This window comes from Sarcophilus harrisii, chromosome 4, assembly GCF_902635505.1.
Source record: "Sarcophilus harrisii chromosome 4, mSarHar1.11, whole genome shotgun sequence".
Taxonomy (NCBI): Eukaryota; Metazoa; Chordata; class Mammalia; order Dasyuromorphia; family Dasyuridae; genus Sarcophilus; species Sarcophilus harrisii.
Genome location: NC_045429.1, coordinates 349,215,248 through 349,228,614, shown reverse-complemented (window position 1 = coordinate 349,228,614; position 13,367 = coordinate 349,215,248). Strand labels below are relative to the sequence as shown.

The following is a 13,367-nucleotide window of genomic DNA, read 5'->3' as shown; positions in this document are numbered from 1 at the left end:
CTAATCCAATGCCCTCATTTTATAGAGGAGGAACTTGAAAGAGAAAGTGCCTTTAAAAAGAACAAAGAACAAGGCAAATGCATGATTCATTATTTCCCTAAGGTTGGCCATAAAATTGTAGGACTTTTAACTGATGAAGCTGTAAGTGCTGGTCTGAAGCTATGGACTATTCCTAGAAGAAAGAAAGATTGGGGAAATTGGAAAGCAAAACAATATTATCTATATAGTGCTTTAAGATTTGTAAAGTACTTTACATACATGATCACATTCAATTCTCCACAACAATAGGTGAAGAAACTGAGACTTAGAGTGCTAAAGGGACTTACTGTATAAAGGCATACAGCTCAGAAATGTCCAAGGCGGAATGTGAAATCAAGTATTCTTGCCTCCAGATCCAGTACTCCATACTATACAAAACAAACTGTTTACATGCTGAAAATTGCCTTAAAATTTATTTTTTTGATGGGTAAATAAGTTCACATTGAATATCTCAGCAGGGAAAAACATCACTAGCACTGAATTTTTTATCATAGAAAGGTGTTATATCATTTGGATTTTGTGGAATATATTTTGTGAAGCATTAATGAAGTCATTGCTTATAGGATCTTCCTATAGTACCAGAGAAATCTGAGATATGTAAATTTGGGAATAATCAAGTCAGCTACCATTGAATCCCTTAGTGTTGGGAAGTCTAGCGAAAGTTAGAGCAAGTAGGAGAGGAAAGCAGTGGAGGTAAAGGGAGTGATGGAAAGACCTGGTAGCTCTCCTGATAGACACTTACCATCTTTCACTATCCTCCAGTTATTGAAGAAGAGAGTATTCAGAGGAAGCTTTGCTTCAGAGCCTGAGGGTTCATAATGTTCATCCAATCGGTAGATAAAAGATGGGACCTCAGTATGACCGAATCTAAAGGCCAAGGTGAAGACATTGGCAATGCGAGGATCCTCTGATTCATCATAACCTTGGTACTCTGGAAGCTCCTTCTCCAGCTCCTCTCCCAGCACTAAAGGCAGGTAATGTTCAAAAGTGATAACCTAGGAGAAAAGGGTCAAAGAAAACAGGTGACAGAGGGCTGATATCTTTCTTAGAGAAGAAATCTTTGACTAAGCTACTAGTCTGTCTCTGAACAGAGTGTGTGGTTGGTGATGGTGAATAGAAATTTTCTGTTTTTTTTTTTCTTTATTAAAGCTTTTTCTTTTTCAAAACATATGCATGGATAATTCTTCAATATTAACCCTTACAAAACCTTATGATACAATCCCCCCCTTCCCTCACAACCTCCCCTAAATGGCAAATAGTCCACCATATGTTAAACATTTCTGTTTCTTTTTTTAAGACACAACAAAAAGGCTGGGTTTTCCATGGACCATAGAGAAGTAACATATGGAATAGATATTCCTGTTTTTAGGTCCTGCCTCTGTCACATTTAACCCTTCATTGCTCTAGGACATAATTGTTAAGGAAGGTGCAGACCTGTATTGTTAGAAGGAATTTCCTAAACCAATGAAATCACTTGTCTCTAACTCTTTTCCATAGTTGGAGAATATTTGAGTTGGATCAGACCTCAAAGAGAAATCCAGTTCAACAAGTTGAAAAAGAGTTTCTGCTCTCAAGGAGCTCACATTCCATTTGGTGGGAATGGGCAGTGGTAGTAGTGGATATACATTTAAATAGATAAGTCTATGCACAATAAGTTGAGAACAGAAAGAACCCTAATAACTAAGGCTTTCAGGAAGATTTAAGGATTCTGATCAATGCATTCACCAATTATGATTCCAGAGACTAGTAATGAACCATTATTCACCTCTTAGCAACTAAGGATTTCAGGAGTGTCTTCTAGTTCAAGATGGCATATTTTTGGGGGATATTTGTAATGCAACTATTAAACACCCCCATTTTATAGAGGACAAAGCAGAACCAGAGAGATTAAGGTTCTCACAGCTGGGAAGTAGAACTCGGAAAAATTTGAGTGATAGAACACAAAGATGATTCTGGGATGTTACAAACATGGTATTTTATTGGAGACTAGAAAGTTGAATGATGAAAGAGGAGATAGGACAGTGACAAAATTAGAAATAAAAGGAATAAAGTAGGAAAGGGAAATATAGCAAAGGAAAATGGAGATAAAGAAAAGAGGAAGAAGAGATGCGGTGCTGAACTGAGAAGAGAAGTACATGTCCAGGAAGACTAGAGCAAAGGGAAGCATAAACACACTAATGTATGGTTGATGGAATTGTGGATTGGTCCAATCATTCAGGAAAGCAATTGGGAACAATGTCTGAAAAGTCAACAAATCATGTGTATTCTTTGACCCAGTGATGACACTACTAGGTCTGTATTCCAGAGAACTCAAAGAAAGAAGAAAAAGGACCAATGTGTATAAAATTATTTATAAAAACTCTTTTTGTGACAGTGAAGATCTAGAAAATAAGAGGATGCTTATCAGCTATTGAAGGGAATGTAATTGCTTTTGTGCTCTAAGAACTAGCAAAAGGGATGATTTCAGAGAAATCTGGGAAGGTTTGTAAAAACTCTTGCAGAGTGAAGTGAGCAGAACCAACAGAAAAAAAGGTAGGATAACAACAATATTGCAAAGATAAAAAACTTTGAAAGACTTAAGAAGCCTGATCAAAGCAATCACCAACTGTGATTCCAGAGGATAAATGATGAACCATACTACACACATTACCCACATCTTGTCAGAGGCAATGGATTCAACATTCAGAATAAGAGTTATATTTAAGACATGACCAATATAGGAATTGACTATACATATTTATTACAAAGTTTTTGTTTTTTCTTTTCCTTTTTCCTCAACTGGGGGGAGGGGAATAGGAGAAAGAGAAAATAAATGTTTATTAATTGAAAGTTAAATAAAATAAAAATTATATTTAAAAAGACAATAGCAGAGCAGATGTGAGTATGCCTTCTTCTTTCTCACCTGTGTGATTGCACCCACAATTTTCCGGGTTTCTTGATAGATTTTTTCTCCATCCCAATGAGGGTTGAGCTTCTTCAACTCTCTAGCTAACCGGTTGTGCTCCCGTACAAAAAGGATGTGGAAGATTGCCAGCAAAAGATGTTCATTGACCCGGGAATCACCTAGGGACACCAAATAATACTACATTCCTCAGATCAGTAGATGGTATAGGGAGAAGGGAGGGAGGCAGGAGCAACAAAGGGAATCACTTTAGGATCTTGGATCTTATCACATGCGACTTACTTCCAGGTCATTTCAGTGCAATTCTATTTGATTTGTTTTATGGACTAAGTGTGTGAAGCAGTAGGAAATATAAAGACAAAAAACCATAAAACCCATCAGTTTCTATCTTTGAGGAGATTATATACTACTGGGGTGATGGTGGTGGATATATAACATGCACACAGATAAATAACTACAAAATGAGAGGGAGACACACACAGAGAAAGATAAAGAGAAAAAGAGAGAAAAAGAGTGAAGGAAGGAGGGAGAGGGAGAGAGACATAAAGAGAGAAACAGAGAGAGAAAGAGAAAGAGAGAAAGACAAGACACAGAAAGAGAAGCTGGGAGGGAGGGAGAGAGAAAGGAAGAGAGAGACAGACAGAGACACAGAGAGAAAAAAGAGAGAGACAGAGACAGAGAGAGAGTGAGAGGAAAACAGAGAAGGGGGGAGGTGGGAGAGAAGAAGAGAGACAGAGACAGAGAGAAACAGAGAGAAAAGGAGAGAGACACATAGAGACAGACAGACAGAAAAACACAGCAAGTCAGAGAGAAAGAGAGAGAGAGGAAAGAGAGACCAAGAGACATACCTAGAGAAAGACAGAGACAGAGAAACAGAGAAAAAGGAAGAGAGGAAGTGACAGAGATAGAGAGAAAGAGAGAGAGACACAGAAAAAGACACACACACACAGAGAAAGAGACAGAGAAAGAAATAGAAAAAGAGAGAAAGAGAGAGAAAGGTAGAGAAAGAAAAAAAAAAGAGGGAGAGAGAGAAGTAGAGAGAGAACAATAACTATGGGAATAAGGAAAAGCCTCTAGTAGGGAGTTGCACCTAAATTATGCTTTGAAAGAAGGAAATATGTATTTATTATGTGCCAGGTACTAATACACGTATCTCATTTACCTAACATTTTCTAGTTGAGGAAACTGAAGCAGATCAAGGTTAAACAATTTGCCTAGGCTCACACAGCTAGTAAGTGTCTGAAGTTGATTCTTCTAGGACAGTAGGGGATTCTAAGAGTCAGAGGTGAAAAGAGGGAGATGATTCCAGGTATAGGCACTACTTGTGCAGATGTGATTTCTTACATACCTAATGGCTAATAGGCCAGTGTGAGTAGAAAGGAGAGTGACAAGAGAGAATATAATGAAATAAGACTATGAAATATAAAGATTGTTAGCAGCTAGATGGTGAAGGACTTTATATATCAAGATGTTGTAGTTTTATTTTGTAGGATTTTGTAACTTATTCTAAAGGACCATTTTTGAGCAGGGTAGTGATATGATCATTTCTGTTTTAGAAATACTGCTTAGGCAGTTGTGTGGCGAGTAGACTGGAAAGGGGGGAAACTAAAAGCATGGGAACCTTTTAAAAGACTATTATAAGAATGTAGCTTCGAGGCAATAAAGGCCTGGATTAATTTCTTTCTTATCTCATCTTCTTCTTTTCTAACTCTGGGACATCTTGTGCAGTAGGTATTCCAGATATCCTACTAGGTAATCCACAGAAAGTCTCTCAGCCTGCCTCAATTAGGCCCTTATCTCTAAATCTCTCATGGACACATCCAAACACATTTCTCTGCTTTTTTTTTAGCTATTAGATCTATATTCTTCTAGAGTCTCTCATCATGATTCTTCCCCAGTTTTTATTTGGGGCCTTGTGACTCTTAAGACAATTGTTGACCTTATCTATCACTTATTAATAGCATTGAGAGTTAGTGAGGTACATACATAAAGAAAGTGTGACATAATGGTTAGGGTATTAAACCTGGTATCATTAAGACCTGCTTCAGATACTTATTAACTGTGAGACCTTGGGCAAAATACTTAATTTCTCTATGTTTTAATTTTCTCATTTGCAAATAGAGGGTTGGATTTGATAGTTCCAATTTCCTTGAAAGATCTGGTTTATAGATAGACCTTAAGTTTTCTTCTTGCTCCAGTTCTGTGACTACTCCAAAGGCCAACTGGGCATTTGACCAGTGCCTGTGGGTTAATCTGTCCTATTTCCATTTTCCCTGGATATACGTGAGAAGGTAACAGTAGGGGGCTTTTCTCCTCCTAAAAAGTGCCTTGTGGCATCATGGGAATTTTCTTGGTCTGTTTTCTGGATGTTAGACTGCCCCATTTCTTGTCCTTGCATTACCCCTTACAATGTCCTCCCCCTCCTTTCTCTTGGCCATCATTCTCTACTTCTCAGTAGGTGTAGCAGACCATATGTCCTAGATTTTCCAGGATAGTCCCAATTTCAAGAAAAAAAAATATACTTATAGTGGAATTTTGCAAGAAGTATCTATCTTTTATCAGATAAAGGGCCCTAATTTTTGATTTGGAAAATATGGGCACTATATCAACGAGACTTACCAGCCAAGAAGCAAGGGACCCCAGCAGTAACATTGATGAATTTACAAGGACTCGGGTTCTTGTTGTCAAAGGGCAGGAAAGCCAATCCATCATCAGAGAACTCCTCATTGACTGCCATCAGACCCAGGGGGCTGCTTGTGTTCCGGAGTTTTTCGGCCAGGAGTGGTTCAGGTCCATAGACCATGCTGGCATCCAGGAAGGAAGTCAGGGCATTGATTTGCTCTCGAGTCAGTGAGTTGAAGGGATGTGTAGGGCAAACAAAACCAGCCCGGAAGAAGGGCATACAGAGTCCTTGTTTCTTCAGCTTGGGATCGCCAGGTGGGAACTAATGCAGATAGTAGGAAATACCTTAGTAGCTTTGGCAAGACTGGGCCCACCCCATCCTTTCAGCAGCCCTCACCTCCAGAGTTAGACATGATAAAATCATGTGGATTTTGTATATATTGTAAGTTATATGGTCACCTCTCTCTAAAGAAGGCTCCTTGAGCTTACAGGTCAATCTTGCCTTACATTCACAATGCTAAGCATAGTACTTGTCACATAGTAATGATTTATTGACTGATTTAGCTCATTTAGGAATTTTATCTTTAAGATCAAGTTTACTAAAACCTAATGACCACAATTTACATTAGTGGTCCCACATATACAATAGTGAACTTGGTTGATGTGTTGATTAGTTTTTTTCTGAAACTCTTTTTTTTTTTTTCTTTCTGTTCTTTATTCTAAAGGATGGCTCTTTGGGAGGTGAGGTCTTGGAACATGAAGGTGACATTAAAACAAAAGATATCTCTAAAATATTCATAAATTATATCAGCATTCTAGAATTCAGGTATACAAATGAAGGGACAGCTGATAATTCCTATGGCACAGAGATTCCCATTTTTTAATGTAAAGGAGTTGTTTTTCATAGGGGAAAGGGGAAATGTGGGTAAATATAAAGAACTTTGGTTTTCAAGGCAAAAGACTCCAGAATTCAAGTATTAGATCTTCTACTTATTAGCTGTGTGACTTTAGACAAATGATCTGTGTGAGATGAGGTCACATAGGGTCACACAACCCTTCCATTGACCTATAAGGTGAGAAGCTTGAACTCAGTGAGTGAATATCAAGCTATTTTTGTGATTCTGTTATTCTTTCCCTGAACATTTGTGTTCACTGTGGGAAAGAGGGAAGAGGACAGGAGGGATTGGACTAAAAGGAAGCCCTGAAAAGGATGAGGGAATTTGGCAGAAACAAGGAAAGGGGACACTATTCTCAGCTAGAATGCCTTTCCTGCAATCCTAGCAAACTCCACAGAGGTGGGAAATGGCAATCACAAAATTTTAGGATCAAAAGGAATTCAATAGTGCTCTAGTACAAACCATACCTCCAAAGGAATTCCTATTACAACAACTTAGAGAAAGGGGTCATTCAATTTTCTCTTGAATATGTCTAATGGAGACGCAGGGATGGGAAGAATCTACCACCTCCCCTGCCCTTTTAGGGAGCAACTTTACTTGTTACCATTTCTTTATATTGAATCTTCTTTGGCTTGATTTGGAGTAGCTAATGGGCCTGAAGTCAGGAAGGCCTGGGTTCAAGTGTGACCTCAGATATTTATTAAGTATATGACCTTGAGCAAGTCATTTAATTCTGTGTGCCTCAGTTTCCTCATCAGTAAAATGAGCTGGAGAAAGAAATGGAAAACCACTCCAATATCTTTGTCAGGAAAACTCCAAATGGAATCATGAAGAAACAGATATGACTGAATAACAGTAACAACAATTTTGCTTCTTTGTAACTTCTATCCATTGCTACACTATCCAAGTTGAACAAGATTCTACTTAATATGATAGTCCTTCAAATAATAAGAGGTAGCATTTAAAAAACACTTTAAAGTTTGCAAAATACTTATGTGACCCTCACAACAGTCTTGGAAAGTAGATGCTATTATTATTTCCATTTTAAAGATGAGGAAACTAAGACACAGAGAGGGTAAGTCCCACAGGTCTCACAGGTAAATATCTGGGGCACAATCTGAACGCAGATCTCCCTGATGCTATCTAGTTGCTTCAATTACATGAAGGGAAAGGAGGAAAGGAAAAAAAAACCCTAAGATCCTATTATATGCCAGGTACTATAAAAAGCTAATCATGTTTTTAAACAAATATTATCTCATAAAAAATAAAAACAAATATTATCTTGTTTGATCCTCACAACAACCTCGGGAAGTAGGTGCTGTTATGTCCATTTTACAATTGAGAAAAATGAAGCAAATGGGAATGAAGTGACTTGCCGAGTTAGTAATTGTCTAAGATTGGATTTCAACTCAGGTCTTCTAGACTCCAGACCTAGAATTCTTCCCCATGAAGACAGCCCTCGGTTTCCTTTTGAGTCTACTCTTCTATAGTTCCTTCAGCTTATATGGCACAGCCCCATAGCCCTTTTCCATCCTGGTTGCCCAATTCTTGGCACCTTGCTGATGACCAGAGGTTGTGTTGGGGGTAATGACTTAGAATCAGGAAGACATTCAAGTCCTGCCTTAGATATTAGTGGTATCTAGTCAGGATCTAGTCACATGGTCTTGGTGATTCCCCATTCCCTCATTTAGGAAACAAGGCTAATACTGGCACCTGCTTCACAGTGGCATTGTGATATTCAAATGAGACAATACATGTAGAGTGTGTGGTAAGCTATAAAGAGTTCTATAAATGCAAGTCATCATCATCATTATTGTTATTATTATTATATCATCATTTTTATCAGTTTCCTTCCTATGCCATAGTGCCTGGTATTCCTGTGGCAAAGCACAGCATCACTACCATTCCTTATTCTTGACATGGCTACAGAATTTTATTATTTTTATTGCATGTTTATTCCTTCCCTATACCTGCTCTTCTCTTAATGAAGCCCACTAAGACTCTCTAGATGCTTACATGAATAAAATAGAGAAAGAGAAGATAAATAAATTGGACATGCAATTAAAAAAACTAGAAAAAGAACAAATTAACGCCCCCAATTAAATACCATATTAGAAATTCTGAAAATCAAAGGAGAGATTAATAGAATTGAAAGTATGAAACATGCTAGAAAAAGCTTAAATATCTATTTGGATGCTGATCTAGTCTTTGCCCACATTCTGCTAACCTAGTACTTTATGTTCTACTTTTGCTGGCTCTGAGACTATATTAACCAAGGTCATTCTATCATAAGAAAGGAAAGCATTCAAAGTCAAAGCTAAGGGAAGGTAATCCCACAAAAAGCCTACCATGATGGGGAAACAGTTGTCTTCTTGGATGCAGTGTTCGTCACATTGCTCTTTGGTGTGCTCACTAACCATCAGCTCTGTATCTGGAGCAAAGTCGAGGTCATGGTCTACCCACTGTCCCCATTGCATGAGGATCAATGACCAGGATGGATCAAAATCATCCTCATTCAAATAGCTGGCTATCTGATTGGACACATCTCGGACCTAGAAAGAGTAAGATGGGAGGACATGACAAGAAGTGAAGTGAATGAGCTGGTTTGAGGAGGAAGGAAAGAACTGTGGAGTGAGGCTGCTCTGGAACCAGGCATGTGGTGCATGGAGTGCCAAAGATATGAACAGTTCTGGGTGAGGGGGAAAGGCTGTGACTGAGGGGGTGACAACTCCTCAGCAAGGCAAATGGACAGAACCTCTAGGAAAACAACATACAATGAATTCAGGGTTCAGGACCAGTGTGAGAGTGATCAGGATGGTAGGGAGAGACAATCTGTTGTGTGGATTCTAGCTGTACCTAGCTGGGCAGCTTCCTCTACCAGACTTAGTTGGAGGAGATGATTGTGGTCTTTGCTTCCACCTACTGGAGCTTTAGGAAAATTTACCAAGAATTAAGTTTAAGTGGCAATCATTTACTCCATCTCAACATCCTTTTCCAGTTCTTCCTTATCTATTCAGTTCTATCTCTTTTTCTTATCTTCCTTCTCCATCTGTGAAAATGAATTCTCCTCCTTACCAACGGGAGAAGGAAGCCGTTCCTTTTCTTCCCAGGAGTCCACCCGTAAGGCTGAGAAATTCCATCTTCATATTCTGCCGGCAGCCATCGGGCCAATGCTCTATTTGAGGAGCCTAATGTTGAGTCCTTTCTGAGATGGAGGAAAGAACAGAGTTCTACCTTCATCCAGGTCCTAATAGCCTCAGATAGACCTGTTATGCAGTAGAGGGGTTTAGGAAGGTAGGGGTGGCAATTTATAGGGTACTATAAAATAGGATCTTGTTAGGAATAGCAATTCACAGAGTTATATGTGGAACTTCTTGTCCCTGAAGCAAGTAGTGGTGGGGTTATTGTGGAAAGTGGGTAAGAGTAGTTCATTAGGGAGGATAAAATGGTGCATGTTTCTGTAATGATAAAGGGCTCCCTCTACCATGGAAGGAGGAGACTGAGAGAGTGAGGGAGAATTGCTTCAGGAAGAGGTTACAGGATATAGTGGGGGACAGGATATGGCCCAGGCAGGGGAAGAGTTGGGGCCAAGATTCATGGAGCATAAAGTAAAAGTAAAAGGAACCTTTGAGTCCACTGAGTTTGAACTCCTCCTTTTATATAGTTCCAGAGAAATCAAATAGATTATCCAAGATCACACAAGTAGTAAATGGTACAGCAAAGATTAAAATGCATATTGTGGTAAAGTGGTAAAGCAAAGATCTGAATTCAGGTTCTTTGTCTCCAAAACTGGCATTCTTTCTACTACACTATGCTACCTGAACCTGCCAGTTTTCCTGAGTGCAGGGGGAAGAAGTGATGTCTGAATTGTGAGCACAAGAGGTGGGCCAGGAAAAGCACAAAGGGTGAGTCCCTGGATAGTTCTATAGGTTTCCTCTATGTTTTCTGCCCTGGAACACAGATCTGATGGTCCTACTTTAGTTATGTTTTAGCAACGAGAACTCTAACTGCAGAGAACTGTTAATTGTGAGGATAATTCAGAATCTGAGTCCTGACTCTATTTACTAGTTGTGTGAAATGGGACTTCTTTTTATCTAAAAAGAAATACTTCTTAATTGTCCAGCACATAATATATAATATTGCCTAATATAATAACATCTCACTTTGGAGGAAACAGAATGGTACATGGAGTCATAATCACTATTACCTGTGTAACCTTAGGCAAGTTAATTAAGCTATCAGGATCTTAATTTTCTCATCGATTAAAGAAAAGAGTTGTTATGATTTCTAAGGCATCTGCCAACTCTAGATATATGAGCCTATAGTTGGCCACAAGTGATGAATTTTTTTCAGCTACAGCAATACATGCTGAGTTTCTACAAAGATGTGATGGTGTGGTAATATATTCTGGTAGCAGATGTACCCACAATAAAATCAGGTATCTTTTTTTTTTTTTAAGTAATCAGGGTTAAGTTATGCTCAGGGTTATACAGCCAGTATCTGAGGGTGTATTTGAACTCAGTTCTTCTTGATTCCAAAACCAATGTTCTATCTATCAATGTCCCTCTACTCTTCCTTCCTTTCTTCCTTCCTCTTTCTTTCTTTCTTTCTTTCTTTCTTTCTTTCTTTCCTTCTTTCTTTCTTTCTTTCTTTCTTTCTTTCTTTCTTTCTTTCTTTCTTTCTTTCTTTCTTCTTCTTCTTTCTTTCTTTCTTTCTTTTTCTTTTCTTTCCTTCCTTTCTTTTTTCTTGCAATTGAGATTAAGTAACTTGCCTAGGGTTACACTGCTAGCAAATGTCTAAAGATGGATTTGAACTCATAGTAGGGATCTTAATAAATAAGATTTCAGAGAATTTCAGAGAAGTCAGAAATAAATAAACATCATCTCATATATCCTATCCTATCCTACAATCAGATGCAGTGGAAAGATCCCTGGTGTCAATAGAACTGAATTTAGAATGATGGCTTGATCTCTCTCTGCCTCAATTTTTTCATCCATATAGGAGATAATAATGCTTGCATTTAGCCTGGCAAAATAGATAGAGAACTGGCATAAAATCCAGGAAGATTGGGTTCCTGTCTTGCCTCTAATACGGATTGACTTTGTCAGTGTAGCCTTCCTAAGATGAGTTCTAGAAGTTCAGAGATCATGTGACCTGCACTGATAGAGCTCCCTGGAACAATAAACTCATAGATTCAGCTGCAGAAATGGTGTCACCTACTTTGGCAAAAAAAAAAAAAATCCATCCTTCCTTCCCCCTAATTGCAAGAGTTGTTGTGAGCAACAAATAAGAAAATCTAAATGAAAGTACCATGTAAATGTCAGTCACTATTCCCATCTAGGGGTGGGAAAATGGAGCCTTGAGCGTCATTTTCCTTTAAGCTGTGGGTTATTTTAGAATGGAACTGGGGATCCCTTTGCCATTGTGGAGATACTTTGAATATTGCAATTCTGTCATTGGGTTGTGAATGACTTTGTAACCCCATTTGGGCTTTCTTGGAAGAGATACTATACTGGTTTGCCATTTCTTTTTCCACTCACTTTACAGATGAGGAAACTGAGGTAAACTGAGTTAAGTGACTTGCCTAGGGTCACCCAGCTAGTAAATGTCTGAGGTCAGATTTCTACTCAGATCTTCCTGACCCCAGACCTGGCACTCTATCCATTGTGTCATCTAGCTGCCTAAAATATAGCAACTCTGAGTGAGAAAAGGGAAAAAGTCTAGTCCCTGGCTGGAAGGTGGAGGGGTCAATAGAGGGTAAATGGGTTATGAGGAAGGGTAGCATAGGTATCTTTCTGTTTTGGGGAGGAGCACCTTTCCCCTGAATCCCCATTCACCTGTTGTTGCATTCTCCAGTAATGGTCCTATATGTGCTGTTCCATTCACACTTCATTGGTCGCATCACCATGTTACAGCCCACCTCCTTAGAAAGCATAATCAGTTCCAGGCTGGGTCCTGCAAATGAAAAAAGCTTTCAGAAGCTCTGAAGGTCTGCCCCTCTTAATATTCTGAGATTGGATTATTATATTAGACTGTTGTTTACAATTCTGATTGATTATACAAGTCTGACTTGGATACTATGTAAGCTATTAAATGTTTAACAGCCCACAATCTAGGGGAAAAAAGTATATCTGACATTTGTCTAAGTTCAATCTGTTATTAATGTTTCTCCATCATTTTCTTAAATTTAGACAACCAACAAAACAAGAAATCAAGCCCTGATTTGTAGCATTCAACTCTCAAATTGGTTTCAGTTGGCTCCATACACTGTCCTGGAAAGGAAACATTCCTGGGGTCTGCTGATTTCCTGGAAAGTCTTCTCTATCTTCTTCCACACATGCAGGCAGTGGAAGACAGTGATTTAAGAAGGTCAGGGTTGATGGCTCCAGATATCTATCTATTCCACACAGACTTTTGTCACAAGATCTAAAGTTCCATAAACTCTAGATTGATTTATCAAGTCACTCTTCCAGACCATCAGGGAAGTTAAGTATACCTCACTGTGAATGAGATAATTTCTTTCTTAACACCTACCTGAGGTTGGCTGTTCAGGGGATGAGAGACTGATGATTTGAGAGATGACAGATGGGTAGGAGAATATGGGAAAGGAAGGTCTTAGGTGAATGGCTTTGTAGAGCCACAGAGTACTAGCATAAGAAATCTAGGCAAGAAGTCAGGAAGCTAGTTCCCTTTCCTTTCTGATATTGTTCAAGTCTTTCCCTGGCATTAAAAATGAAGGAAGGCAAGGAAAGTTGGTAATATAGGAGGAATAAGCATAATGCAATGGAAGGAGCATACTCTGGAATCAGAAGACGTGCTTTCTACCTGTATGATCTTAGACAATTTACTCAAAGTTGTTCCTCAGCTAGGTGCCACGGTAGATAAAGGGCTGGATTTAGGCATATCTG

General features: G+C 38.8%; 1 protein-coding gene across 1 annotated transcript in view; it reads right to left on the bottom strand.

Annotated features, from left to right (window-relative positions):
• LPO (lactoperoxidase) overlaps positions 1-13,367 on the bottom strand; it is a 33,230-nt gene that overhangs the window by 4,522 nt on the left and 15,341 nt on the right. Inside the window, exons 5-10 of the mRNA XM_003767953.4 lie at positions 12,297-12,414; positions 9,535-9,664; positions 8,808-9,011; positions 5,561-5,885; positions 2,942-3,102; positions 782-1,034 (exon numbers count right to left, since the gene is read on the bottom strand). Coding sequence (XP_003768001.1) covers positions 782-1,034; positions 2,942-3,102; positions 5,561-5,885; positions 8,808-9,011; positions 9,535-9,664; positions 12,297-12,414 — 1,191 coding nt within the window. The remainder of the gene's footprint in view (positions 1-781; positions 1,035-2,941; positions 3,103-5,560; positions 5,886-8,807; positions 9,012-9,534; positions 9,665-12,296; positions 12,415-13,367) is intronic.